Source organism: Triplophysa rosa, linkage group LG8 (assembly GCF_024868665.1).
Source record: "Triplophysa rosa linkage group LG8, Trosa_1v2, whole genome shotgun sequence".
In the NCBI taxonomy this organism is placed as follows: domain Eukaryota; kingdom Metazoa; phylum Chordata; class Actinopteri; order Cypriniformes; family Nemacheilidae; genus Triplophysa; species Triplophysa rosa.
In genome coordinates this window covers 25,975,760-26,002,178 of record NC_079897.1, presented here as the reverse complement: position 1 = coordinate 26,002,178, position 26,419 = coordinate 25,975,760, and the positions used below count along the sequence as shown (strand labels likewise).

Sequence of the window (26,419 nt, the reverse complement as noted above, 5' to 3'; positions counted from 1 at the left end):
AGAGATCTGATCTGATGTGGAAGTTGCCGGAAACGAATGGGTGAACGGCGACGGCTAAAGCACAGATAAAAGGGGACGCCTGAGGGGACATCCTTAACCAAAGAGAAACTTCCTTAAAAGACGTGATGTGAGATGTATCAGACACTGCAATCTGCGAGACGGATTGAGGTTAAACAAGAATGGAAACGGAAGGGCGTCAAACCGAACCAAATAAAAAGCTTGTTTAAACCAAAAGCAACGGATTCAAGTGGGGTATGTGCCTCTGTGTGGCTCACCTCTCAGTTTGAAGAGATCTCCATTAGCAGCATAGACTGTGAACATGAAGGGAAACTCATCGCTTGGGGCCACCAAGGAACCGATGAGGGGCAGGGACCCCCGAGGCTTCAGGTTCTTACTGTGCTCATTGATGAAATACTGCAGCTGGCCGAGCTCAGGGTCCAGCACAAAATACCTGCACAGCATAAAACAGAGAGAAAAAGGGAAACAGTATAGCTACACTATGGACTTATGTTTACAGAAAAAAACCGTAGGTGGTACTTATAAACTCGCTGCCAAAATTCTGTTGCATTGTGGGTGGTTGCCAGGACATTTTGCGTGTGGTGGTTAAGGGGTTTTGAGTTGTTTATAGTGCATTCTTAGGTTGTTTTTATCACATTTTAATGTAGTTGTTAGGGTGCTCTGGGTGGTTGCTTACTGACCTAAGACAAAAGAGTCTACCTTCAACTCTAAGCAATTATGTCTATGTATATAAAAATGCTTAAAACAACTCAGCATTGGTTAATTTGTAACTCAGTTTGTTCAGTCCAAGTTTTTTCTGTATTATCATCTGCCTGACAAAATCATATATTTGGTCACTTAAAGGTGCCGTGTGTCAGTTTTTGGAAAAGCTATTGATTGACAGAAAAGCAACATAATATACATAACTATGTCTTTAGAGGTGTATAAAGACCTTACATAATGAAGCGTCATGTCTTTATTACCTCAGAAAGAGCTATTTCTATCTACATACACCTACATGGTCCCTACATGGAATCGCCATGTTGTTTCTACGGTAGCCCTAAACAGACAAACTGCTCTACAGAGCGCGTTTCGTAAATACATTATGTCCTTCGGCAAAGAAGCGAAAACGTGACCGCAACTAAGTTCTGTGTCAGCCGCCGTAGTGCTTCCAAAGAGAGGGGTGAAGTGAGCCGTTGGTTCCTATTCGCAACCAGTAGATGCTGCTAAATTTCATACACTGGTCCTTTAAAGAAGTAAGGAAGATGTCACACACATAGATGGGTTAGGAGCTTGTTGAAATGCTGCTCTTTTACAATTTGTTATAAAACAAAAAGCTTTATGGTGGCACTCATTACTCTCCCCTTTCCTCATTTGCCATTGCAAGATCCCCACTGTCAACCAGAGAGGTGCTTTATATGGGACCGTAACGCTGCAGGGAACAGACTGTAATCACACAGTTTGGGTGTGATAACACAACATCCATCCTGTCTCTTTATTAAAAAACCTGCTCTGTTATGCTGTCTCTCTGACAGGGTCTCTGAAAGCCAGGCAAAGGCACATCATTATTAGTAAAAAGCAGCTAAAAGTGTCAAGATGAAAGTAGCTAGGATGCACTTCTGCGTGATCACTGTCATTGTCGACATTTTCTGCAATATTTGTTGGCATGAAAGTAGTTCCATCATGCATAAGTATGATTAAAAACACAGATATGACATTGCGTGTTATGTTCCCTCATCAATTCAGAAAAAGCCAACTCATGGTCCGGCTGACAGAGAACTAAGATGTTGTCACATTTTTGCTTCTTTGCCGAAGGATATAATGTACTTATATCCAGCAGTTTGTCCTTTTAGGGCTACTGTAGAAACAACATGGCAAGGGGACCCGTGCTGTATGAAGATAGAATACATATTCTATCTACATGTACATATATGTATTACAGATCAATTCTTTATGAATTCTTTATAAATTCTTAATTCTTTACGAGTGCCACTTTTATATCTTATATCTTATAACAGCATGCACCCAGGCTGTGCCAGAGCCCACAAGTTTGTGGTTTGAGAATATACCAAAAAAAATCCTGTTCTTTGAATTAGAACCAAGGAAACCTTTTGTTTAGTAAAAATATAGTTTATTATGTTCACAAGTTCTTATTTTTCTTGTAACTTCGATGTTTCCTGGTTTATTCATTTCAAGTACTTCCAAGGTTTAAACAAGACTGTAAATCACATATTTTAGTTTTTTTCAAGTATTTGTATGACCTTTATAGGATAAGACAGGGAAATCATATAGGGTAAGAGAGAACAAGAGGAAAGGACCAGGAGCTGGGACCCGAACTCAGGTCGCCCGAAGTGCTATTGCGCAATATGTTAACAAATCACAGATTTTGATCATCTTTCCTACTGTTTTGTATACTATGGTACTGAATATAGAAGAGATAGTAGAGTATATAGTAAAGAGAGAGAGACATGGAGGGGAGGGGGAAGAATCCCTGATAGCACACATTCATCTGGTTTACGTCTATTTGACGTCTGCATTTACATCTGCAAGACATCTACAATACATTGTTTGCTCATCTGCAATACGTCTCGGAGATGTCTGCTGTCAGACGTCATATAGACATCTAGAAGATGTCTGTAAGATTTTTATGATTTAGAATGGATGTACAACAGCTCTTTCTAAGATGTTTAGCAGATGTTTTTAAGCAGCAGATCTCCAGATCTTTAGCAGACGTATTACAGACTTTCAGACTTCTCCGAGACTTATTGCAGATGAGCAAACTATGTATTTAAGATGTCTTGCAGATGTAAATGCATACGTCAAATAGATGTAAACCAGATGGATTGTGCTATCTGGGATGCGATTGTATGCATTGCTATAATGTACGTCTTCATGTAAATTAAATTATGGTATTACCATGGTACATTTACATCCAAACAGAAATAGAAAAGGTCTGACATAGTGCCAAAGGCACACAAAACAAATGCATATTATGTGACACAACTGAACTAGAAAACTCTGTGGCAACATTCCAAGCAGGACTGCTCGAGTGTAAATTCATTCAATTTGTGATAGAGATTCTCTTAGCGGTTAAATCCCATCAGGTCAATGTATTGGTGAGTGAGGGAATCGCTTTCTTTCCCATGCACATATACACACACCCACGAATCATTAAGCGGTGAACAGGAACCAGTGCTGGGGTTAACACGGGGGCTGTTTCAGAGCCACTGCAGAGGGCCAGTTACTCTGCTGTCCTGAGGCTCATTATATGGTTGGCCTGTTCCCCTATCGATCGCTTGGCTAAGCAACAGAATGAGCACAACATTAGGATGTAAGGGATTTCCCATCACGGATGAGTCATAGTCTCTCACAGATGAAGGAGTCTTAACTGAGGGCGGTACCACGCTCAACCCTGCAGCACACGCTCCAACGCACAAACTGAAGTGCTCTTGCTTTGGAGTGTTTTTGCATAGCTTGGTGGTTAAGGGCTCTTGACATTCAGATTTCTGCTCACAAACAGCATATTTTATTTTGATGAAATTATCATTAATAAAGGACATGCCATAAGGATGATCTTTCAGACCACTGTTTCATGCAAGAGACCTTCTTGAATCATCTAATCTGCATTTGAGATGACTTTTAGTGTGTTACTTGAATAGTCCTAAAGATTTAATCTGCAACTGGGCATATTAATGCAAATACACACCATACAATATAAACCTGCAGTCGAACATTATTGAGCCCACAGAAAATTACATAACATCAAAACAGAGAGAACCCGAGGGAAAGTGTGATCTAAATAATCCATGTTTACAGATGCAATAACATGGGAACATGAGTCGTTTCGGTCCAACAAGACAAAACGGGACAGCTGTCCATGCATCAAAAATATTTCATCAACCTTTACGCATGACGTCAGAATAAATGATTATTTGCAACTCTTGTACTGAGATCTTGTGTCATATTTGCCCAAAACTTGGCATTGATTTCAAACATTCATTTTTAAGACACGTACAGCGCGGATCAAAGGCGGAGAAACCGATCAAATGAAACATATTGTTTACATTCATGCATTGCGTCATAACGGCGCAAACTAAAACGCGTTTCTGTATTCCTGTATGATGACATTGTTCATTGTTTTTATTTAGATATTGACTCTCATAGAGATGATGGAATGGAATGACATGATCAAGGATGTCCAAAAATATATCATTCTGTATTATGATGTTTATTCAGGTTTAAAAGTTGCTGTGAAAGTAAAGTGTAAGCAAGCGCCCACAACTCTTTTACCTGCTCTGCCAGCCTTGTAGTAAATTTGTGTATTTGTTCAAAAACCCCTCCAAGTGTCTTTTCTGGGTTTGAGACTGGTGACTGCTGTCCGACACAGTCCCTGATCCAGGACTGTACGAGCCGCTTCTCGCCTGTCTCTGTGCGGGATTCCCCCGATCCGTGGACCACTTTCCTTTACTGCTCCCTGAATGCGACACGTTCAATGTTTTTTCCATGATTATTCCAAACTCGTGATCATTCAGTGTGAGGATTCAACATCGAAAGCACAGTTCCAAAAATAAACCCAAAATACTGTTGAATGTGATGATCGTGAGGAGAGAAGATGAGGAGAGATTAGACTCATTTTTTCCTGGCTGGTTCGCCTTGGACTCTTTAAAGGTCTTCTCTATGTTTCCATTGGAACCAGCGTGTGGTCACTCCCCTTCAGCTCTCCACCAACAGGAATCCTGCATCGTTAACACAAACCAGACGAACCGAATGTGAACGTGATGCCACGCCCCCTCTCTGTCGTACATGCGGAAAAAAACAGTAGAAAATTGCGTAAAAATTTAATGAATGAATAAATAGTGATGTAAGTAAAATAACACATACGTATACAAGTGCTTTTATGTATGCAGCAATTGATACAGTAACATCTAAATATTGAATTGAATAAATAATGGATTAAATAAACGCATACAAAAAATAAGACATTTTGTGCACATTTAAAGAAAACATGCATTTATTAATTTATGCAGATTAAGTCCTCCATACAAATACAGTTTACAAAAACAAGCATGACAAATCTTTTAAACAGCTAATGGAAGTAGTTTTAAAATGTTTTATTTATACAACGTTTTATATTTACACAATTACATTTTTACTTGTTTTAAATGCATTTATATAATATTAATCGCAAAACTATCTGTAACTAATAATAATAACCTTAATAATCCATCAGCATACTTATGTTTACTATTTAAAGGACATCTGTAGTGTATTAAGAGAACCTATATCTGCCACATAGAGCGGATAGCGTGCTTCTTTCATAAATATATGAATTTTATAGTCGTATTGTCTTCATTAAAAGCACCAAATTGATTGAATTAATGTGATTTATTCCCTCTATTCAGAGAAAAATTAAGAAAAGGGTTGCGACTACAACTCCCACAATTCATAGCGCCGGTTAGTGACGCGATCATAGGTGGCCCGTCACGTTTCCTTCCACCAGCTCCGACAAACTGCTTGACTGACTGGACAGTAACTACATTCTTTACTTAAAACATTCAGCAAGTTGTTGAAAGCAAAACTAGTTATGGCTGCTCCATTGAAAGTGTGCATTGTCGGTTCAGGAAACTGGTGAGTGTGCATGTTTAATAAATTATGTATGATCAACATATGTCAGTGGTAAAGGGATTCACGCAGAACATTTGGCGTGAAGCTGTCTTATCTCAGACCCAAAAGAAGCTGAAGTTAGAGCTTATCGTATGATACGCATTGCTATTCTAGACGAAACGAAGTGGTTACTGTCTTAACTTTATTGATCTGATAAGATACATGCTGCAAAATCTTCATTTGGCTGCAGGTGGCAAAGCAACTTCTTGGAGTTGTAAACCCTGCGTGGAATGACCGAGTTAACGGTTGTTCAACAGCATACTGGCGTTTTGATTAAAGATACTCTTATGTTCTCTTGTGCCAAGGGGCTCTGTCATTGCGAGAATTATTGGCTCAAATGCACGGAAACTGCAACACTTTGCCACTACAGTTAAGATGTGGGTGTATGAAGAAATGGTCGATGGCAAAAAGCTGTCTGAGACCATCAACACAGATCACGAGAACGTCAAGTACCTCCCAGGTTACAAACTCCCAGAGAATGTGGTAAGTTTGAGTGGGGTATGGGCTGGGAGAGGCTGCAAGAATTCTTATAAGTTGAGAAAATCCTTAGTTGTGATGGTAAGTGTATTATGACTAAAGGGTTTTTTTAACCTAAAGGATGCAAATGAAGTAATTGTTTGGACATCTATCCTCTGCTGTTTCACGCAGTGTTTTTCCCCAAGACTCAGTGCAGGTCAACAGCCTCTGCACTTACATTAGGCCTATACAGTTATTTCAATAGCACTTAGTCTTCAATAAAAGGGATTTGAGTCTATCTGTCGACGGTCAAGAGAAAGTAAAACACTCTTAATGTCACAAAGCATACAATTATTAATGATGTGCTTTAGATGTTGGTGTAGTTTTAATCAGGCTTGCTTTAAGTGGCAGTCAGATTTATGGGTTTCTTCCTGCAGGTTGCGGTGCCGCAGTTACGGGATGCTGCGGATGGTGCCGATTTACTGGTGTTCGTGGTACCTCACCAGTTCATCAGAAAACTGTGTGATGAGATGGTGGGCTGCGTCTCGGAGAAAGCTAGAGGGATTACATTAATCAAAGTAAGAATGCCATGCATTAACCCGAATTGATATTGTGCTTTTCGAGATTTGTTTATTCCCTCATGCAGGATTGACGGCATCTGCGATGCATAGATGACGAGTATTTTTATTCCAGGAACTAATGGGTATAATGGTTGCTCTTTACTTTGTGAAACAAAACGCATTTGGCACTTTTTGTTTTGGCTCCATTTTCATAATGGACCAACCAGACTTGAAAAAGAATCATTTGTCACGTTGGATAATGCGAGTTGAAAAATATATTTGTTTTGGCTAGAGAAACCAAATGACCTACATTAAAAAAACAATGTTTGGGTTTGTTTATTTTGCATCAAAGCAACTTTTTATAATTTGTCAGTACATATGTTTACATACTGTCTGTTTTCAACCTAAACCATAACTAAAATGACCAACAATAATAATCACATTCACATTTATCCAGCTATGGGTTAATTGGGAGAGCCGAATGTCCTTCATGGCTGTTGTTGATTTAATTATTTGATTAAAAAAAGTTTGTCCACCCTGTCTTGATGTCTTTTTAAAGGCTGAACGAGATGCACCATATCATACTCGTGGGTAAAAATGGCCTTCTGGCCTGCTGGCAAACTTCTCACATGCAATTGATCTCCTGGTGCCTGTTTGTCTCCTCTGTTACTGACTGTGCCGCAGAGCACTTCGTCTCTGTAGTTATATTTTTTAGATTTATCTTCTCCGTTTCACTGTTTGAGTAGCAGCCTAATTGAATTCCCCACAGTGTTCCGTGTTTAATATTCCCAAACAATATTGACCCGTCTGATTTCTCTGTTTTGTCTTGTTTTCAATTTTTCCTCATTTCTTGTATACTCATTCACCTTCTTTGTCATTTTTGTTCTGCATTTGCTTTCTCCTCATTTTGTGGGTCATTAGGCAGACATGTTCCTCCAACAGCTGTGCTCCAGAGTTACAACCACTGAGGGAACAACAGTGTAATGCTACATTAAAACAGAAAATGATGTTGATTGGCTCCTCAACGTTAACTTCCTGTGTGTCTGTAGGGTATTGATGAAGGACCTGAAGGATTAAAGCTCATCTCTGACATCATCAGGGAAAAAATGGGCATCGATATGAGTGTCCTAATGGGGGCGAATATTGCCAATGAAGTGGCGGCTGAGAAGTTCTGTGAGAGCACCATTGGTGAGCAAGCGGCTGTCGTTCATGTTAGGCTTGTTCAAATTAAAAAGTGTTTACTTTCTTTTTGTAGCTACACTCATGTCTTAGAAAACCTGTATGGGACTCGAAGATGTTTTGAGATATGTCTTAGTGGTTTTTAGGGATGTAACGATTCACCGTGAGCCGGTTGAAAATCGATTATAATGTGTGACGATTCAAATCGGTTGAAGTGTTTTTTTTTTTTCTTCAATTTTTGAACAGCAGGGGCCGCCATGTTCACTGCAAACCTAAACGTGGACATGCTGATATTTCTTAAATGCAAAAAAATCCAAGAAAAGCACAGACAGTATTAGTTTGTTTATATTAAAGAGACCTTTTCTATTATTAATTTGTTTTAAAATTGCAGTTTAGTTTTTGTTATTTGAAATGAAACATAATTTTACTATACAAAGAAACGTGAAGCATTTAAGAAATAATGCAAGGGAAGTTGTTCATTTCTAATTTGTTTCAACTCATTTTGTAAAAATAAATCGTGAGTAAATCGCATCGTGAGATCAGAATCGTGAGCTGAGTGAATCGTTACATCCCTAGTGGTTTTGCGTCCAGACACTGGAAGTCAAAGGTTGCCGGTGTTGTTTGGTTTCCAACATTCTTCATAATATCTTCTTTTGTGTTCTGCAGAAGAAAATCATACAGGTTTGAAATAACACGGAAAAGTCTGTTATGATTGTTTTTTACTGGCAAACTCCTGCAACACATGTGACTTTAGCACAGCCAAGTACAGTCAAATCTAGTTTTGGGTTGCTCATTCAATATTTCAATGATTTGCAGGCAGCAAGGTTTTGGAGAATGGCCTCCTATTTAAAGAGCTCCTGCAGACACCTAACTTCAGAATCACTGTGGTGGATGACGCTGACACGGTGGAGCTCTGTGGAGCACTCAAGGTAAATATCAGCATGTCTAGATGCTAGGGATGTAACGATTCACGATGCGATGTGATTCACGATTCTGATCTCACGATGCGATTTATTCACGATTTACTCACGATTTATTTTTAAAAAATGAGTTGAAACAAATTAGAAATGAACAACTTCCCTTGCATTATTTCTTAAATGCTTCACGTTTCTTTGCATAATAAAATAATGTTTTATTTCAAATAACAAAACTAAACTGCGATTTTATAACAAATTAATAATAGAAAAAGTCTCTTTAATATAAACAAACTAATACTGTCTGTGCTTTTCTTGGATTTTTTTGCATTTAAGAAATATCAGCATCCACGTTTAGGTTTGCAGTGAAAATAGCGGCCCCTGCTGTTCAAAGAATGTTTTGCGATTCAGTTCAAGCCTCAACCGAATTGAATCGTCACTCATTATAACCGATTTTCAACCGGCTCACGGTGAATCGTTACATCCCTACTAGATGCTCATCCCAGGGGAAACATCTCCAATCAGAAACCCGAGATGCTGGGGCACGATTTGTGATGCCTTCTAAAACACATGGTGATGTAAAGACAACATGAAATCAAAATTTAACCTGTTAACCTTTCCTGTTCTGGGGACGATTCATCAGTGCACATTATTCTAAAGAAATCAAAGTGTTTGCTTTCATAATCGTTCATCAAAATTTAATCGGCAACTTTCAAATGATTTTTTTTCTGCTGATTTACAATCCAGTAAAACCCTGATGGATAAAATCTAGTCCTGCTCTACATTATTCTCACTATTCAGTTTAACTCGGATGAAACAATCATTTGAAACATTGTATATTTTTGATGTTAAAGGGATATCAACTTTGGTAACCGAACAACGGCGGCACCCATTGACTTGCGTTGGTTTTGTCAAACACAGACTATTCATGTATTTAATCAATAAGAAACGTAATACCTCCTGCACTAGAACATTGTAGCGGTGGGCGCAGGCTTCTGTGACGGTCTGCAGTGTGGAGACAACACCAAAGCAGCCGTTATTCGATTGGGACTGATGGAGATGATCGCCTTCGCCAAACTCTTCAGCAAGGACGGCTCCGTGTCATCAGCCACGTTCCTTGAGAGCTGCGGCGTGGCCGACCTCATCACCACCTGCTACGGAGGGCGTAACCGGCGCGTGGCCGAGGCTTTCGCTAAAACGGGGAAAGTAAGCAAAACCCACCCAGCTTCCTGTGTTTCTGCATTTCCCTGGTGGTGTGATAATGTGTATTCTATAGATTGAAGTAAATGTGCATTTAGCACATTTGTGCTGATGCTGAAAACAGATTGATAATGATTTTTTTCCTCTCAGAGCATCGAGGAACTGGAGAAGGAGATGTTAAATGGACAAAAGCTTCAGGGTCCATTGACTTCGGCAGAGGTCTATCATATCCTAAAACAGAAGAACCTAGTGGACAAGTATGTGCTATCTCTAAACTGTAGCATAACCAGAGAAACTAATTAAAAAATCATACTTTGGAGACTGTATTGATGGTTATTGTATGTGGACCTGACCTACGTATGTTAAGCCCTGGTCTTAATGTGGGTGACATGGGTTTGAGTCAGGCTTGTTTTGAGTTTTAAAGGGACAGTTCACCCTCATTTATTTACCCTCATGTTGTTCAATATAGGCATATGACTCTTTCCTCTGTGGAGCACAGGAGGAGATATTTTGGGAAATGTCACAGTAGTTTTGTATCCATACAGTGAAAGTCAATAGGGGCAAATGTTGTTTCATACCAACGTTCTTCAAATTTTCTTTTTTTGAGTTTAGCTGTAAATGAGTAAATGATGAAAATGTTCATTTTGGGGTGAATTATCCCACCCCTTATCATTTTCCTGTATATGTTAATATGTTGCTAACTTTGATGAAATCTATGTTAATTACGTTAACAGTTTATCTAGCATGTCTAATAGTTCTCACTCCAAGGAACATTACATTTTGCTTTTGTAAAAAGTAATGCAACACCAGTTTGTACCCTATTTAGGGAAAGTGCAAGATACATTACACCATGCTTCATTTAGCACACTGTCTCTTTGTGATTAACAGTATATTTTATCGGAGCAAACCGGAAAGTTGAGTCAATGTTTTCATCAATATGAATTTTCAGCATAGGCCATTTGTGATGTCTTTGTCAAATTTGCATTGTTCCTCAGGTTCCCCCTGTTTACGGCTGTGTACCAGATCTGTTTCGATGGAAAGCCGGTTCAGGATATGATCACCTGCCTTCAGAGCCATCCAGAACACCTGTGAGCGTGTCCGTGGGCCAGATCCTGTGACATCACCATCTCCGTCCTCTCTCATCCTCTTGGTGGTTCTACCTCTAACACTTCTCTTTTTTTTTTTAGTTGTTACATTTATTTACTCTTATACAATGTTACATTTTCTTACATTACTCTCTCTGTCCCAGGACCAATTCTAGCTATGTACGCTAAACATTCGGGTCAAACTCAGGGGTTTGCTTCCAACCTTTTGTTGTTATTATGTGACAGAATGTACTTGACAAATAACTCAAAAATTAATGCAAAGCCATGTGTATATTATTTACTCCGAGCCCATATAGAATTTTAACTATTTTTTCTGTTTGACTGCCCCCTAGTGGATGGTCTACAATATCACGTAACAAACAGATGGGATTCAATGTCTCCTTAAAAATACCATGGAGAAAATTCCTTTTAGATTATAACAGTAGAATCTGACACATCTACATAAACGCATTGCACAAATGTGATGCAAGTGAACTAGAAAGCCCCCGTCATAATCATTAAAGTGCCTGCAGCTTTGTTGACTACCTAGAGTAGCGTTTTGGGTAAGGCATAGAAATACTTTAATTGAGAATCGTTTGGTGCTTTGAGATCCCGTAATACCACTTAATCTAAAAATCTTCCTTTAATTCTACAAACACGAGTAATTTCCCACAAAGGCAAAGTAAATGTTTAGAATAACAGTATTCTAATTTATTTATCTGCTGAAACTGCCATGTATGTAGTTCACTTTTGGGAACACATAAAATGTGAAACAAGTATGATTTCTAATGTGAATATGCCTTCAACTTCTCACTGGTCCGGAGCATTTTTTGTAATATATAGAATACTTGAATTCACTCTCTTTGGGAAACGAAAATCAAAGGTTTTTTGTTGGTTGGTTATAATGAACTATACTCGCTAAAGGGGATCAATTTCTTTATCCTAATTTACCAGTAACCAATTTTTCAAGACTTAAGTGCTTTAAGAAAGACACAGGGGGAACATGGCTGTCTGTTACACAGTATGACAGTACTTTCGTATCACGTCACAATCTAAGCTTCAAGAATGCACTGAAATAAAGATAACATTTCAGTTTGAGTCTAGTTAGCCACTAATCATTGACCTACCAAGCAAGAATCTTTTGGAAAAACTGTTCAACAGTACACACTACCATGATAATCTTCAGGTCACCTTCAGGTTTTAATTTGTTCCTCACAGCTAACAGTTAAATCTTTTATCTGTAGTTCTACTATTAAAAGAATGAAGGAATGGTTTACTAAAATCTGTAGATTTGTTTTCAGGAGAGAGTTATGGGAGCAGCTAGTATTTGAATCCATAATGGCCTTCTCTTACAGCGTTATTATTCTTTAGTGCTTATACATCTGTTAGGTCATAACACAAATGATAAATAATCATGTATTTGTTGAAGTAGTTTTTTTCTTCATAGTGTTCATGTTGTACTCTGTCACTGATGAATAATGATATTACAAGTAGGAATAATCTGGTCATAGTGTACACATAATGTATAACACTCCAGTGGATTAAAACATTTTAAGTATTAAGTATTTTGTTGTATTAACCCATCCTGTAGTCTTGTAAATGTGATAACATTGGTATGTTGTTGACATTGTTAAAGCTGAACGTTTATAAACAAATGCTGCTTTTGAAAGTAAACAATAAAGTCGGTGCACAGTCATCTGCTTCATAATCTTTCCATTTAAAAAAGTAATCAAGAATCACTCATTAACAAGTTCCTAAACTTGAACATGTTTGAGATCTAGACTGGTAGATCGAGATGCTGTAGGCACCCATGAAGAACTAAAAGCAGTTTAAAACAAGTTACACTAATAATAATCATATGTTTTATTTGTATAGCTCCTTTCCAAAGCTCAAGGACGCTTTACAATAACGGCAAACATTAATACAAAGAGGGCAAAAAACAGACATCAGAACAACAGTGTAGGACAACGGGCAGCACAGCTAAGGAGAAATAACAATCTGAAAATACTGTAGATGGGTTTCGTTTTCTGTTGTTTCTAATGCAGACAAGTTATTTGCACAGCAGAGTGATCTTGGAAGGGAATTCCATAATTTGGGAACAACGATACTAAAAGATCTGCCCCCCATGGAAGAAAGATGATACCGAGGGACAGCGAGGAGTCGAGTCAGAAGACCGAAGTGAACAAGACGGAGTAGCCAATACTACGTAGATGATAAAATGCTGATTTGGTGGTGGCGTTGATATGAGACTGGAAGGAGAGGGAGGAGTCGAAGATGACACCAAGATTTTTAACAGTAACATCACTCCATCAGTTACAGACACAATCAGAAGGAATTTGGGAAGTAAGTGACGGCCGGGGTACCAATAATAATGATCTGTCTTGTCCATATTGAGTTTAAGAAAATCAGAGTTGAGCTATGCTTTTTTTATCCACGCAATCAGAAATTTTGTCAAGTTGGTGGACAAAAGATGGCCCACAAGTTGTATAAATCTGAATGTCATCAGCATAAAACTGATAGCTGATGCCATGCCGATGTAAAATCTGACCCAGTGGGATTATATATATGATATTTTAAAAATATTTTACATTCTTATTACTGATGGGTTTTATTAAAGCTCTCCCATACGTAACATAAATGAACAAAAGGTACATTAAATAAATTAATTGTATTTTTAATGACATTCCTTTTGGCATGTAACTACATAATTTACACTTTGTAGCAGATGCATTTATTCAACAAGGAAAAACAAGCGATTCATTTTAAGTTCATGTGAAACCTTTAATTCCAGCAAACATACATTTGTCTTTCCTATGAGAAAATGTGTAATAAAATTCTTGAAGTCCCATAATCTGGGAAGATAAAATACAAAGCCTAAAACATCAAAGAAAATAAAACATGCACAGCTCCTTCGTAGAAGCCATATATGTACATCGAATGGGCTTGAACAGGAAGTTCCATCTTATTTGCATTTCTCTTTGCCTCGTTTTATCACGATTTTCTTATTATTATTCATTCCACTGGTCCATCAAATTATTTCCAAAGTGTCATTAGTAACCATCAGGTCATTCAGAACAGAAACGATATCATTTCTTTCCACTGTCTGTTGGTAGGGATGCTCCTGCAGAGGCCCATAATGATGCTTTACAAAATTACATTATAAATGAAGCTACATGAAATATTCACTCTCACGAAACATCTATTTTACACACAAGATTTTTTTTTCAACTGGAGATCAGGAGCTTTAAAGGACCAGTTCCAGAAATGTATTTGAGCTGAATCTCAAACAAACTAGTCCTCGTCATCCTCATCGCCACCAAACGACAGTAGACTGTTGTTCTTCACTTTCACAACTGCCTTTAACTCTTTCTTTTCTGCATCACCACTTTTCTTTTTCTTGCTAGAGCTGGCAGTAATGCCTTCAAATTTATCAGACGAGCGTTTGACAGGTTTCTTGAAGACAATCTTTCCATCCGCAGGAGGCTGCTCATCTGAAGAAAATGAATGTTTACATTATTTATTGACCTTATGCAGTAAACACCAAAACATCACAGAAGGTTGTGATTTAACACAAAAGCAATCTCAAGTTATTCAAGTTAACTACAAGCTAGCATAATATCATCTATTCATTGCACGCCTCACAAAGTTCTTCATCAGCCATAACATATTTGTAGACCAAGGCCTATAAAAATATTTTTTATATGGGTAGTTGACAAATGTACGTGTCCTATGGTGTGACATAGCAAAAATTTAGAAAACAAACTGTTAATGATATACTATTATATATATATATATATATTTTTTTTTTTTTTTTTATATATAAAATAGCATAAAAGAGATTTATATTCATTGTTAGTTTTTTGCTGTCACACCATAGGACACATTTATTTGTCCACTACCCATATAATTTTTTTATGTATATTACTATCATACTAATATCCTGTAAATGTAATAGTAGTTCTTAAGAAAATTACATTTTTAAAACAACAATTGTTGCGTTTTACAACTAATTGTCATAATTATTTAATTCATTTTGAGTACTTGGATCCTCCGTAATGTAAAATACTGTAAAATGATCAACCGTGCTTTATTAAGACAGCCATGCATGTGTTTATTACCTGTATTTGAAGTCGTCTTCTCGTTGCTGATCTTCATAACATCCTCAGCACTGAGATCTCCCTTTTTCAGCTGCACGACCTGCGGCATCTCATCTTCCCGATCGCTGTCACCACTATCATCATCACACTGCGGCATCTCCAGCCTCTGTAACAACATGTACAATTACATTTATTCAACTAAAGGTAAAGGCATTGTCACAAAACCCAGTGAATGGCATTTCGGAAATTCACATGCGCGTTTGAAACGTCCGAAGTCAACTCCAAAAATGCTTTCTAAGTAGGCAGCGTAACGTTACTATATTTTGAGACACATCCAATGTTACCAATAAAGACACTCACTTTGGTCTCCACTGTAGGCCCCTCTTTAAAACCAACATCCTTCTTAAACTTCTTCAGAAAAGATGGTTCCGCTGGCTTTACCCAAGATACGTTACCCTTTTTACTCATTGCGTCTAAACAAAACGAAGCCTAGTAATTCAAACGTGCTTAGTTGTTTAACAAAAACAGGAGACACAAGAAGAATTTAGCGCGTAAAGTTTACGTTCGTGAAACGTCATCAGCATGCGTCTGTAACTGGCCAATCAGAACGCATCTTTACCGCTGTTGCGAGAACACACCTTGTACCTAGTAGGAAGTGTGCTTAAATGCAAAAGATGGGGTGAAGTATTAAAGGAAAGAAGAAGAAGATGAAGATGATGGGGTAAAGTAATGCGTTCACAGTCAAGTCTCAATAAATCAGTCGCTCCGAGCTGAAATGATGTTGCCTGGAGTATTTTACGCGTCGCTGGCGGGGTTCCTGGCAGCTTTAGCATCTTCTTCGGCAAAGTTATCCCTGGGTGCTGATCACCTGAAAGAGGTGTGTGAGACAGGACTGAAGATCTGGACAGATAGACAGGCGAGCAGTCGGGATCAGGGGCTTGACACCACAGTGTGTGACTGGGTAAGAAGTCTCATGCACACGAACCGTAGTGAAGCATTACGATTGTAATGAATGAGTCAAGTTAACAAGATCATCCCTTACGAAAAGGAACTGTATCTTCTTACTACAGTAACCATAGCTTTATTATAGAATTTGTAATAAATCATAACAACCACAAATTAGCCATTGCATTGGCTCACCACAGGATATTTGTATTAAAACAATGGTGATAAATCTGCCCCAAACTCATTACAGTTACATATACCCCTGCGGCTTCTTTGTGGTGGTCTTCTGTTCACCTGCAATGCCGTGATGTGGACGTTCTTCGCCAAAGCTCTGCGACACTCATCTTCCTCAGCCCGGGCCACTGTGACCACCACTGCCTCAAATTTGATCTCCTCTGTGAGTTTTAATTAGATTACTTCGCAGTATTATTCATTTAGCATTATCTATCTTTTCAATGTTGTCACCTCTTTTCTAGGCATTCCTTGGACATGTGATCTTTGGGGAAACGCATGCCTCGTTATGGTGGGTTGGTATCATCTTAACCCTAACAGGGCTTCTTGTCTTGCAAGGATCAACTCATCAGGCTTCACAGGAAAATGTGTCTAAGAAAGACGAATAACAGAACAACACAGAGCAAATCATAGACCAAATAACAAGGCTGTTGATGCTCGAAAGAACAAAGAAAAACTGATATATTAATCGGCTGAGACTGATATATGCAGAAATCCATGTTGAAATGATTTATGTTGAGAACATATTTCTTTCTTTCAGACTGTTTAAAATGTTTGGAAAAGAGTGATTTTATCATTTTGTGTTATGAAACATGAAGAAAATGTAGATGTAAAGCGTACAATTCTGTCACTTTGTGCCTACAGTCATAGACATATAATTTACGGCATACTTAAACAATCAAGGGCTGTGCCTTCCAAGTATGCTTGAACTGTTAATACTTTGCAATGGCAGGGCCTAGGTTCTGATATTGGGAAGAGATGAACACAATGTTTTTTTAATTAGATGTGCCTAAATGTCGAAAATATAAGTAAAAAAAAGTAGATCTGGCCCAATTTTTGACTGCTAGTAGAAATGAGACATTAAATTGATTGTAACTCTTATTATTGAAACTATAAATATGTGTCCATCCATCATAAACCTTTTTGTTTGTTTATTTTCTGAAATTTGCTGACGTGTACTGTATACGGTCCTGCATGTTGAACAGTTTCTCATGCTGAATCTCTTAAGAATCTATTTCGTTTCAGCTCTAAACTGTTTGTTTCAATCTCAGGTATTCTAAAGTCAAATCTGTTTCCAGTCTTTTGCCAGAAAGAGGCATTCAAACAGGAAGCAGAGGCTGATGTTTTTTCCCTATACTACACTGCCTGTCTGACTTGTTTTTACATCTTTCATTTAGATGCCAGTACAAATAACATTACTGTATACCTTTTGACATATACTGCAATGCTTGAAACACACTAAACATGCACTTGTCTTAGAACATGACATTTGTCAGGTAGCATCTTTTAAGCAAATTGCTAATTACCTGTCTTTTTTTAATAAAATGGATTTTAATCTCATGAAGGCCGGAGTAGGACTGTTTTTTCTCGTTATTAAATGGTCCCACTCATCTGGTCTAATTTTTTTAAAAGGACTTAAAATAAGATGCCTAATTATGAATATTTATTTGTAAAATAATAATGAAAATCCAAGTCTGTAGTGGTGGCGAAGTGATTACATTAAAATGTCAGCTGTTTGGAAACCACTGACCTGTTACTAAACGGGTCAACACTGTGTTTATGGGTTCACTTGTCAGCACTATAAAATAGAAAACTGCAAGTTTATTTGATAAAAGCTTATAACTGAAGTTGCATAGCCATAAAAAAACAGCAGACAATGAAAAAGTAATAAAAACAATTAATGGTACAAAAGATAAAAGACATCATAGAAATATTCTTCAGTTGTTAAAGTTACAGGTCAAACATGGTTAAACCAAATAACAAATCAAACTAAAGACATCACTGCTCCAGGAACACCTATAGTGTATGACGAAGCACATGCTGTGCAACAGGAACTCAAATCAAATTCCAGAAGATCATACATGTAATCACTACAAAATAAACAAATGCATGACATTTGTTTAAACTTAAAAAAAGGTTTTGGAAGGCACTTACGTACAGTACATACAATATAAACTCCAGTTTGAAAGGGCATAGAAGTTCAAAAACAAAAGTCCAAGTTAGGTACAGTAATGTCCCATTTTAGTGTTCATGGTCGGATTCGGATCTAATGAGATGCCAGAGGAATCTCAATCACATCCTCCTCAACGATCTCACCCTGTGGGAACACAGGAACATGACCCGAAGTGTCTTTCTGGCATGTGCAGTCTGTGAAAGGGCTCATCCAGGCCACAGATAGAGGACCCCCAAACGCTGACTTCATAGCCTCCCAGGACGAGATCTTCTCCCACGCAGGGTCTTCACGCTTTAACCTTTCAATGCCCTGCAACAAAACAACACGTTCAGTGACTCCTGCAAGAGATTTTGAACGATACAGTCATAAATAAATTGAGAATCACATCCACACTAGCACATTACAAACTTAAAATCCTTTGACTGAAAAAGAAAGCAAGTGGTTACTATGGTAAAAAGGGTAATGGGAAATGAATTTACACATGCACCAGCGTGATCTTGGCGTTTATCGTAACTGGAAAGAATGGTTTGAACGTCTTTTTTTTGTTGCACAAATTAAAAGCACGTCGCATGCAGCATGCCGTCACATTCCAAATGATCTCTAAAATTAAAACACATTTTTGTCAACAGCATGCATTCAGGCAGTAAGCACATCGTGTGATGTTGGAGCTGATGGTTTGAACTGCATATACCAGCTTACCTCCATCTCATACCAATCAAACAGTGACACCAGGCATAATTCAACACTAAATATGATTTGTTGATTTTTTTATCCATTTTAATTCCCCAAAAGCATCTGAGGAAAGGAACTATTCATAACAACAAGCACACAAGGGAAGAGATTACACAAATGAGGAAAAAGTCGGTTAGTGAACAAAGCAAGACAGATAGAAACCAAGAAACCTTTAAACGGAGATTACAAACAATACAGCCGGTGATTGTGCAATGCCAATGGAATTTCATCTGCTGACTTTTCCTCTAGTGCTATTTTAGGCTGTTTGTCCGAAGGCAAAGACAGTTCCGTATGTGGTTTCGCATTTAAGAATGCAATATTCAAGACCATAGCAACAATATGGTGTTAAGACAAATAACTGTTTCAAAATCCAAGGCTTTTCATGTTTTTAATTCACCCTTCGTCAAAAGAACGGTTGTCTTTTATATACACTTGAAAATCATGTCTTTCATTCATAACAAAAATGTACAGTAATAAAATGTAAAATATATGAAATAACTAAAACAATGGCGTAACATTGAGTAAACCAGAGAATATATCCACAATATGCCTGTATACGGTATATAGATGTGCTTCACACAATTTCCTCACCCTTTGTCATCATTTCCAACCAAGTAAATAAAGCAAACCAACCCCAAACATATAAAAGACTGAATATACTCTATCATAAAGAGCATACATTTAGGGGAGAAATTGACATTTTTAAGTGATAAGATTATTATAAATGTTATCTATAGTTTCAAAAGTGGCCAAAATAATGTAAAAGCCCGCTTTTATTTGTAATATACTGTAAGCGTAATATATCATTTTGTGAATGGTTATCAATGCTATTACATTAGTTACCAAGGCAAGTTATAGGAAGGGACAAAAACTGAAGTTTCCAAGTACTTCAAAAGTAAGGTCATCATTTTGAAAAGTTCTAAAGAGATAACAACAGTGAATGTATTAGCATAAACTGGCTTCTATTATTTCCACCATCACTCATCTTCTTTTCAGCATAGCCAGGCAGAAATGCTAGAGAGATTACCACATGATTAATGTAAAGCTTCAACTTTTTAATAGGAAAGAATCATTGGATGCACAACCATTTGTTTCCTAAAAAAAGAAAAGAAAAATGAGGTGATTTAGGTAAATGGTTCGCTCAGGTCCCGAATACAAACAAATAAAAAGACGCTGAGGCATTAGTTTATGTGAGGGATCCAAGTGCACTCCAGTCTCTAGCTTAAAGCTTCCTGAACTCAGACCACATACTGGTACGGATCGGCTTTCCCGTGTTCGGGCGTTGAAAACGGGCTAACCCATGCTATTGAGAAGGGGTGTCCGAATACCGCCTTCATGTTCATCCATTTTGTTTTTTTAGACCATCTTCTCTCTTCCTTTTTCAACTGCTCTATGCCCTAAAAACAAGAGATAACCGACACTTCAGAGTGTGTGATTATTACGAAATAATAGTGGAAATGTGAAGAACATCTGACCCATTCCATAATAATGGAATTACATTTCAAAACATGTTTCACTACCAGGAGGACCATAAGCTTTTTGTCCTGAGAAACTTTTTCTACAGAATATGCAGGCAACTATGCAACGTAGTTTAAACCAACTGAAGCCATATTATGAACACCAGTTCTAGTGGACACAGTACAGACGCCACTCCAGTCCAACAAAAGGAACCAGAGGGCCGTGTCAAATAACATCTCCCTGGTGAAAAGATCTACTTGCATCTTTAAGATAAGGACATGCATGGATTGTGTTTTCTAGATCTGCTAGCAGTTTGCTTACCCCACTCCACCCTAAATTTGAATGATAACTTAGTGCCAAATGTATGCTACTTAACCAGGTTAAACTTACTTTCATGCTCGATACATGTATGCAACATTTTGGGTTAAAGTGTTTCACACATTCACAATGTTACAAACAGCAAGATCAGATCAGTTAATGGCGATAACCGCAACCTCTTCCATATTCACTGCTGCAGAAAAACCCTTTCTCTTACCGTCTCATCTGTGCAGATGGAATGGATTTGGGTGCCAAACATCACAGAGGTGAAGATGAGGAAGAGGAGGCCCTCAAAGCACAGGAGGATGAGGAGTATGACAGTGGCCGGGGGGGAGAAGGTACTGCACTCTGGGGTCAGGAAGGGAGAGGGAACACATACACGTAGACTTAACACAAATACACAATTAAGCCTACCTATACAACATACTATCAACTATATATACCTAACGATAACTTTCCTGGAGGTCAATTCAGTTGTTTTAGGGACGTTTTGGGGGAGAGGTTTCACAAAAAGAGGGTGTAAATATCTGGCAACACAGAATCTGTATTTACAGCTGGGAATATGACGCATTTGAAAAGAATCTAGGTTCACACTTTGGGTTTTAACCAAGATTTTTAACTAAGCTTAGCACGCAATATACCAGTTTATTTTATTTGGGACATGCAACACTTTTATTGCCATATACGGAAGAAATTCGTTTGAAAAGGATTATTTTCTATTTTCACAACCTTCTAAAACTCTTAATATTAATACACTCTTAAAGTGATAGATCACCCAAAAAATGAAAATTCTGTCATCATTTACTTACCCTCTTGTCATTTCAAACCTTTATGACATTCTTTTTCAGCAGAACACAACAGATTATATATTGAAGCATGTTGGTAACTGGAACCGCCCATTCACTTGCATTGGTTTTGGGTCCATAAAAAAGTGAATGAGTGCCGTTCGGTTACCACCTTTCTTTAAAATATCTTTGTGTTTTGAAATGACAAGAGGGTGAGTAAATGATGACAGAAGTTTCATTTTTGGGTGAACTATGACTTTAATATTAACGTCTTATAAAAGACAGATAAGGACATTTACACTTGGTCCTTTTATTATTTATCGTCTTATTGATGTAAAAATTCATCAAGTGACCAAGTGTAGATATTAATCACAAAATCCTTTGTCTTGATTCGTTTCATATATTATGTTGTAAAACCAGCACATAACTAAACTGCATGCTCGCCATCTCACCCTAAACCTTTTGGTCACTGGGGTCAAATTATCCATCAAATGCTCTCTTACTTGTCCAGTCATCTTCAAAACAGTAGAGGAAATGAAGAACCACCATGACTAGGGCGTGCAGAGAGGTGAGAGAAATGTACATCTGGAAAACAATCGGCATTGGAAGTGAGGGTTCGTTTCAGAGGACTGGAATGGAAAATAAATAACGTAATTGTGTTTGGAATTAATATTGCATTTTATGATGTAAAGCTGACGCTTCAGGATGCATTGAAATAAAATGCTTCTGGCCAACACCAGTAGTATGTTCATAGCGTTTTAGTCTGCGTGATGGGATGTTTTTACTTACTGTGAAAAGCACAAAGTACTTCTGGTTATTTTCCCCGACACAATTGTTTACCCAAGGACAGTGATGGTCCATCTTCCGTATACAGCGCTTGCAGACACTACAGAAGAGTGAGGAGTTTGAAAAAAAGGGTGGAGAATAGACAGAGATGTAGAAATATTCAAACACTGGCAAAGAACTGGAAAACAAACTTCGGCTTAAACAATCATTTCAAGATATACCTTTCAAAAATATTTACAGAATAGAAAAGAACGGTAATTCATTCATTTTTAATCATTTTTGTATCATTTCAAACTGTTCTTTTAAATACAACAGTTCATAGTGACCATATCTGTCAAGCTCAAAAAGACCTTTTATGGGCGAGATTCCTTAAAGGGATAGTCCACCCCAAAATTCTAAATTCATGAATTACTCATACTCGGGTTGTTCCAAACCTGTATCCAGTTCTTTGTTCTGTTGAACACAAAGAAAGATATTTGGATGAATGTTAGCAACTGAGATTTCTGGGGCAACACTGACAACCACAGTAGTTTTTTTTTTGGTTCCATTCAAAAGATATTTTGAAAAATTTAGGAAAACAAACAGTTTTGACTAGCCCCGAAATCTCAGTTGCTGACATTCTTCTAAATATCTTTCTTTGTGTTCAATACAACAAAGAAATGTATACAGGTTTGGAACTACTTGAGGGAGAGTGATTCATGACAGAATTTTCATTCTTGGGTGAAGATTCTACAAACACCTCCACAGAAAACAAACACATAGGTTTGAAAATGACATGAGACTAAAATCATTTTCATTTTTAGGCGAGTCTTCCTTGCAGCAAGGAAATCAATCTACACACTTTTCTCTCACCTGCAGTGGTGAGCTCTGTCTGGTTTAATACTGCAGCATTTGGGACATTTGTAAACCACCTGGCCTGGCTTCAGCTGTAAGCTCTCGATGTACTCCTTAGTGGCGTTTCCCTTTGGCACGGCTCCCTGAAAAGCATCAACATCAGCAACCTTTTATAGCGATACGCAGTCTTCCGAACATTTAACCAGTCACCACGAAAAGCAAACACACCGGGTCTGTGCACATGGCCCTGAAATGAGACGCCAGGGCGAGGAAGGCCACGCTGTTGAACAGGGTGCCATTCACAAGGCTGTAGGTCAGGTTCTTCGATGGAATGAGCATGACGAACAAGACGACGAATTCGGCGAAGAAGACGAGAAACCAGGTGATGATCGCGCACACGATGCCGCAGGCATCCTTGATGAACCACATTTTGTTCGGCCGCTCATGACAGGGTGGAAGACACTGAGCGGGCTGCAGGCTGTTGGCCTGCCTCTCGACGTCCCTGAAGCGTGACACCGGAGTTCTCATCCTACCACAGAAATCCCATTCTGTTGGGGTTAAAGATAGACAACAATTCAGAATAAAAGTTATGAATTAAAACCATTACAACATTCGATTTAATGGTTATAATGGGAATTGGGGTTTTTAATGACGATTATAAGGGCATGTTTGGGTTCTACTGGTCAAATGTAACCTGGCGGATGGGAACCATTAAATCTTTCTGAAATAAGGCACAAAACACTACATTTTACATCTACACTACAATCTCCACCATTAAAACCCATTGTTTAATGGTGAACAGCTGATAAACAGTAAAAAGGTATTTGTAATAGAAATCTGTAATAGCGGGGCAGTGTAAATATAGTTCTCAACACCACACAATGCCAGATGGTGAACAGAAAAATGGATGTTTAGGAGACACAGAAGGTCGTATTCAGTGGACGCAGCAGTATGGAAGCTGCAGTCTGACACATACAATTGCTTGAGCACAACCAACAATGTCAGTAGAGGACATACTGTAGTTACAGTCCTTCTCATTTCAATACTACATCAAACTTGTATGCCCACCTATGAAATTCCCATCTACTCCAAACTATAAGCAGCTGCTTTCAAACAGCCAAGCACTGTTCAACCATCGGCCTACATAACATTGGGTTTTTCAAGACAATAACTGAAGACTACCAACTCGGCACATGGTTTAACCGGTAACGTTCAAGTCAGTAATCATAGCGCAAATTACGCAGGGACTGTACCAAGACATAGCAATATAATCCAACATCCAAATGCAATGTTTATCAAATCATAAACATAATTGTGAGATACAACGGGAATGCAGTTTCATAACAACATATTTTCATGTAATAACACTTAATTAAATATCCCAGATATGAACAGGAACCTGAGCCAAAGCGATACTTACATATGTGGCGACATGGGGCTCCTCGCGATCGTTCGCCAAACCGAGGCAGAGACTATATGGATCACACTAGGGAATATGTCCCCGGGTTAGTATTGCAACAAAAAAGTACGAATTTGATTTACAAAAAAAAAATGTAAGTGGTAAAATGCAGCATTTTTTTCGTTCCGTGTCAGCTCCACTCCCACTGCGGCCAACCCAGCCGCGGGTTGAAAATACACTGTCAAGCCAAAGCCACTAGATGGAGGACCTGCAACGGCTAATGCTAATGCTAACGCCGGAGACCAGGGGCTGTTTTAATGGATTTCAATGGAAGAGAAGCTTCGCTACACTGAATAAACAGCTTTTGTGAGGTAATAGTAATTCATTCAAGGCATCGACTGTCTGTCCATTAATGTTCAGCATGTTTTACACCTAACGATACTTTAGCTGGGAACGATATGTAGATTTTACTATGATAAAATGTTATTTTTAAACTGGGAACGTCGGCCACTGACATCACTGCCATTACATGATTGGCTGAGCTGCATTCACGTGATCCACGTTAGGCCAAAGATGATAGAAGCCCAAGAGGCGAAACTCTAATTCTTTTTTGATAGTCTCAACCGCAGACCACGGACCGTCAACTAGAAAGAAAAATCACACAAAATGTTAATGGTTTCCATCCTTCAAATGCGTTTAATGATTAATCGATTAATTATTAAACATCAATAATTTGAATCAACAATCTATATATCTTCCTGAATATGTGCATCCCTAGTATGTGCACATTTCTGCAATCAGTCATTCTGATGAGCTTAACATTTATTAAGAAAATAAGATATTACAATACTTTTAAAACTGTGAAGTTTAATCCTACAGTGTATTTCTAGATCCTTATTTAAAATAGCTTTACTGTGGATCTATAACATTTCAGGTGAGAATACAACAGTTCATTTTGTGATTAAGTATGTATAGCATGGCAACACATTGAAAGTACTGGAAAAGTCCTGGAATTTGACTTTGTAAAAGGTGTAAGAAATATGGGACAGGCTTGATTACTTACGGTATCTAATACAGCGAAGGCGAAGAGAGTCGCGAGCAGTTTACACACAGAAAGAGCGCGAAAGTCCATAACCACTCGAGTGTTTTTGAATCTGAGGAATCAGCCAACATGTCTTCATATGAACACAACAACCCTACCTGGTATAGTCCCTGAAGTCATTGTGGATCAACCAGAACGCGTTACAGGGTGTCCGCGGGGTCTTAAAAAGTATTAAAAGTCTTAAATTCCATTTCCAAGGTATTGAAAGGTGTATCATCTTTTCATATTTGTCCAAAGAGGTCCTATGCTAAAGTTTGCCTGAATGTAATCATTGCGTAGGCGAATAGTGGGATGTCCATTTACACCCGGTTGTTAAACAACATCGTTGACTAATGGGAAAATACAAGTTTTCATGCAAATGGTTGGAGGATAAAGAGTTGTAACCATGGCTGAGGGCCGTCTCTGGGAATAACCGTGACGTGCACTACTCCGTGTGTCGGAAGGCGATTCGAGTAGCCTAGTTTCTCTTTCTAATAAACCTTGCATTGGGTTTGTCAGTCAATGAATTCTCTTGTGCATTGTTCCAACCCTTCTGAATTATGTTGCATTAATAAGGAGTTATCACAAACGAAGACTGTTTAGTTGCGCTATCTTACCATCAGTATAGTAAGTGTAAGTTAAAGGGATAGTTTTTCCACCCAAAAATGAAAATTCTGTCATCATTTACTCACCCTCACGTAACTTTATACCTATATAAATTACCTTTGTTCTGATGAACACAGA

General features: G+C 38.1%; 5 protein-coding genes across 7 annotated transcripts in view; 2 read left to right on the top strand and 3 right to left on the bottom strand.

The window, feature by feature from the left end:
- osbpl10b (oxysterol binding protein-like 10b) overlaps positions 1-4,739 on the bottom strand; it is a 31,954-nt gene extending 27,215 nt beyond the window's left edge. For both annotated transcript variants that reach the window (XM_057340292.1, XM_057340293.1), the window contains exons 1-2: positions 4,288-4,739; positions 276-451 (exon numbers count right to left, since the gene is read on the bottom strand). In XM_057340292.1, coding sequence (XP_057196275.1) covers positions 276-451; positions 4,288-4,502 — 391 coding nt within the window. In that variant the 5' untranslated portion in view covers positions 4,503-4,739. The remainder of the gene's footprint in view (positions 1-275; positions 452-4,287) is intronic.
- Positions 4,740-5,468: 729 nt separating this feature from the next.
- Positions 5,469-12,744, top strand: gpd1l (glycerol-3-phosphate dehydrogenase 1 like). Its single transcript, XM_057340294.1, has 8 exons — positions 5,469-5,625; positions 5,967-6,144; positions 6,555-6,695; positions 7,727-7,865; positions 8,673-8,785; positions 9,740-9,976; positions 10,121-10,227; positions 10,966-12,744. The coding sequence occupies exons 1-8, from the start codon at positions 5,582-5,584 to the stop codon at positions 11,060-11,062; spliced, it is 1,056 nt and encodes a 351-aa protein (XP_057196277.1). The 5' UTR covers positions 5,469-5,581; the 3' UTR covers positions 11,063-12,744.
- A 977-nt stretch (positions 12,745-13,721) lies between these two features.
- Positions 13,722-15,729, bottom strand: kiaa1143 (KIAA1143 ortholog). The gene is made up of 3 exons (XM_057340299.1): positions 15,513-15,729; positions 15,174-15,318; positions 13,722-14,546 (listed from the first exon to the last, which is right to left on the bottom strand). Exons 1-3 carry the CDS (start codon positions 15,618-15,620, stop codon positions 14,347-14,349), a joined length of 453 nt encoding a protein of 150 aa, XP_057196282.1. The 5' UTR covers positions 15,621-15,729; the 3' UTR covers positions 13,722-14,346.
- Positions 15,730-15,809: 80 nt separating this feature from the next.
- On the top strand, positions 15,810-17,681 carry tmem42a (transmembrane protein 42a). Its single transcript, XM_057340298.1, has 3 exons — positions 15,810-16,113; positions 16,348-16,494; positions 16,574-17,681. Exons 1-3 carry the CDS (start codon positions 15,928-15,930, stop codon positions 16,715-16,717), a joined length of 477 nt encoding a protein of 158 aa, XP_057196281.1. The 5' UTR covers positions 15,810-15,927; the 3' UTR covers positions 16,718-17,681.
- Positions 17,682-17,890: 209 nt separating this feature from the next.
- Positions 17,891-25,099, bottom strand: zdhhc3a (zinc finger DHHC-type palmitoyltransferase 3a). Of its 2 annotated transcripts, none has more exons than XM_057340295.1 (7): positions 24,616-25,098; positions 23,424-23,743; positions 23,214-23,338; positions 22,365-22,461; positions 22,079-22,160; positions 21,008-21,138; positions 17,891-18,591 (listed from the first exon to the last, which is right to left on the bottom strand). In XM_057340295.1, the coding sequence occupies exons 2-7, from the start codon at positions 23,721-23,723 to the stop codon at positions 18,376-18,378; spliced, it is 951 nt and encodes a 316-aa protein (XP_057196278.1). In that variant the 5' UTR covers positions 23,724-23,743; positions 24,616-25,098; the 3' UTR covers positions 17,891-18,375. The 2 variants fall into 2 exon arrangements, with proteins under 2 accessions (XP_057196278.1, XP_057196280.1); XM_057340297.1 differs by having other exon boundaries at positions 18,474-20,411; positions 24,616-25,099.
- Positions 25,100-26,419: the final 1,320 nt, after the last annotated feature.

Coding starts and splice junctions, on each gene's coding strand:
- gpd1l (XM_057340294.1), top strand. CDS start 5,582: ATGGCTGCTCCATTGAAAGTGTGCATTGTCGGTTCAGGAAACTG. Junction 5,626..5,966: donor ATTGTCGGTTCAGGAAACTG/GTGAGTGTGCAT, acceptor TCTTGTGCCAAG/GGGCTCTGTCATTGCGAGAA. Junction 7,866..8,672: donor GTTCTGTGAGAGCACCATTG/GTGAGCAAGCGG, acceptor AATGATTTGCAG/GCAGCAAGGTTTTGGAGAAT.
- kiaa1143 (XM_057340299.1), bottom strand. CDS start 15,620: ATGAGTAAAAAGGGTAACGTATCTTGGGTAAAGCCAGCGGAACCATCT. Junction 15,319..15,512: donor GGCCTACAGTGGAGACCAAA/GTGAGTGTCTTT, acceptor ATGTTGTTACAG/AGGCTGGAGATGCCGCAGTG. Junction 14,547..15,173: donor GAAGACGACTTCAAATACAG/GTAATAAACACA, acceptor CATTTTCTTCAG/ATGAGCAGCCTCCTGCGGAT.
- tmem42a (XM_057340298.1), top strand. CDS start 15,928: ATGATGTTGCCTGGAGTATTTTACGCGTCGCTGGCGGGGTTCCTGGCA. Junction 16,114..16,347: donor ACACCACAGTGTGTGACTGG/GTAAGAAGTCTC, acceptor AACTCATTACAG/TTACATATACCCCTGCGGCT. Junction 16,495..16,573: donor CCTCAAATTTGATCTCCTCT/GTGAGTTTTAAT, acceptor CCTCTTTTCTAG/GCATTCCTTGGACATGTGAT.
- zdhhc3a (XM_057340295.1), bottom strand. CDS start 23,723: ATGAGAACTCCGGTGTCACGCTTCAGGGACGTCGAGAGGCAGGCCAAC. Junction 22,462..23,213: donor GACAGAGCTCACCACTGCAG/GTGAGAGAAAAG, acceptor ACTCTTCTGTAG/TGTCTGCAAGCGCTGTATAC. Junction 21,139..22,078: donor TTTTGAAGATGACTGGACAA/GTAAGAGAGCAT, acceptor TCCTGACCCCAG/AGTGCAGTACCTTCTCCCCC.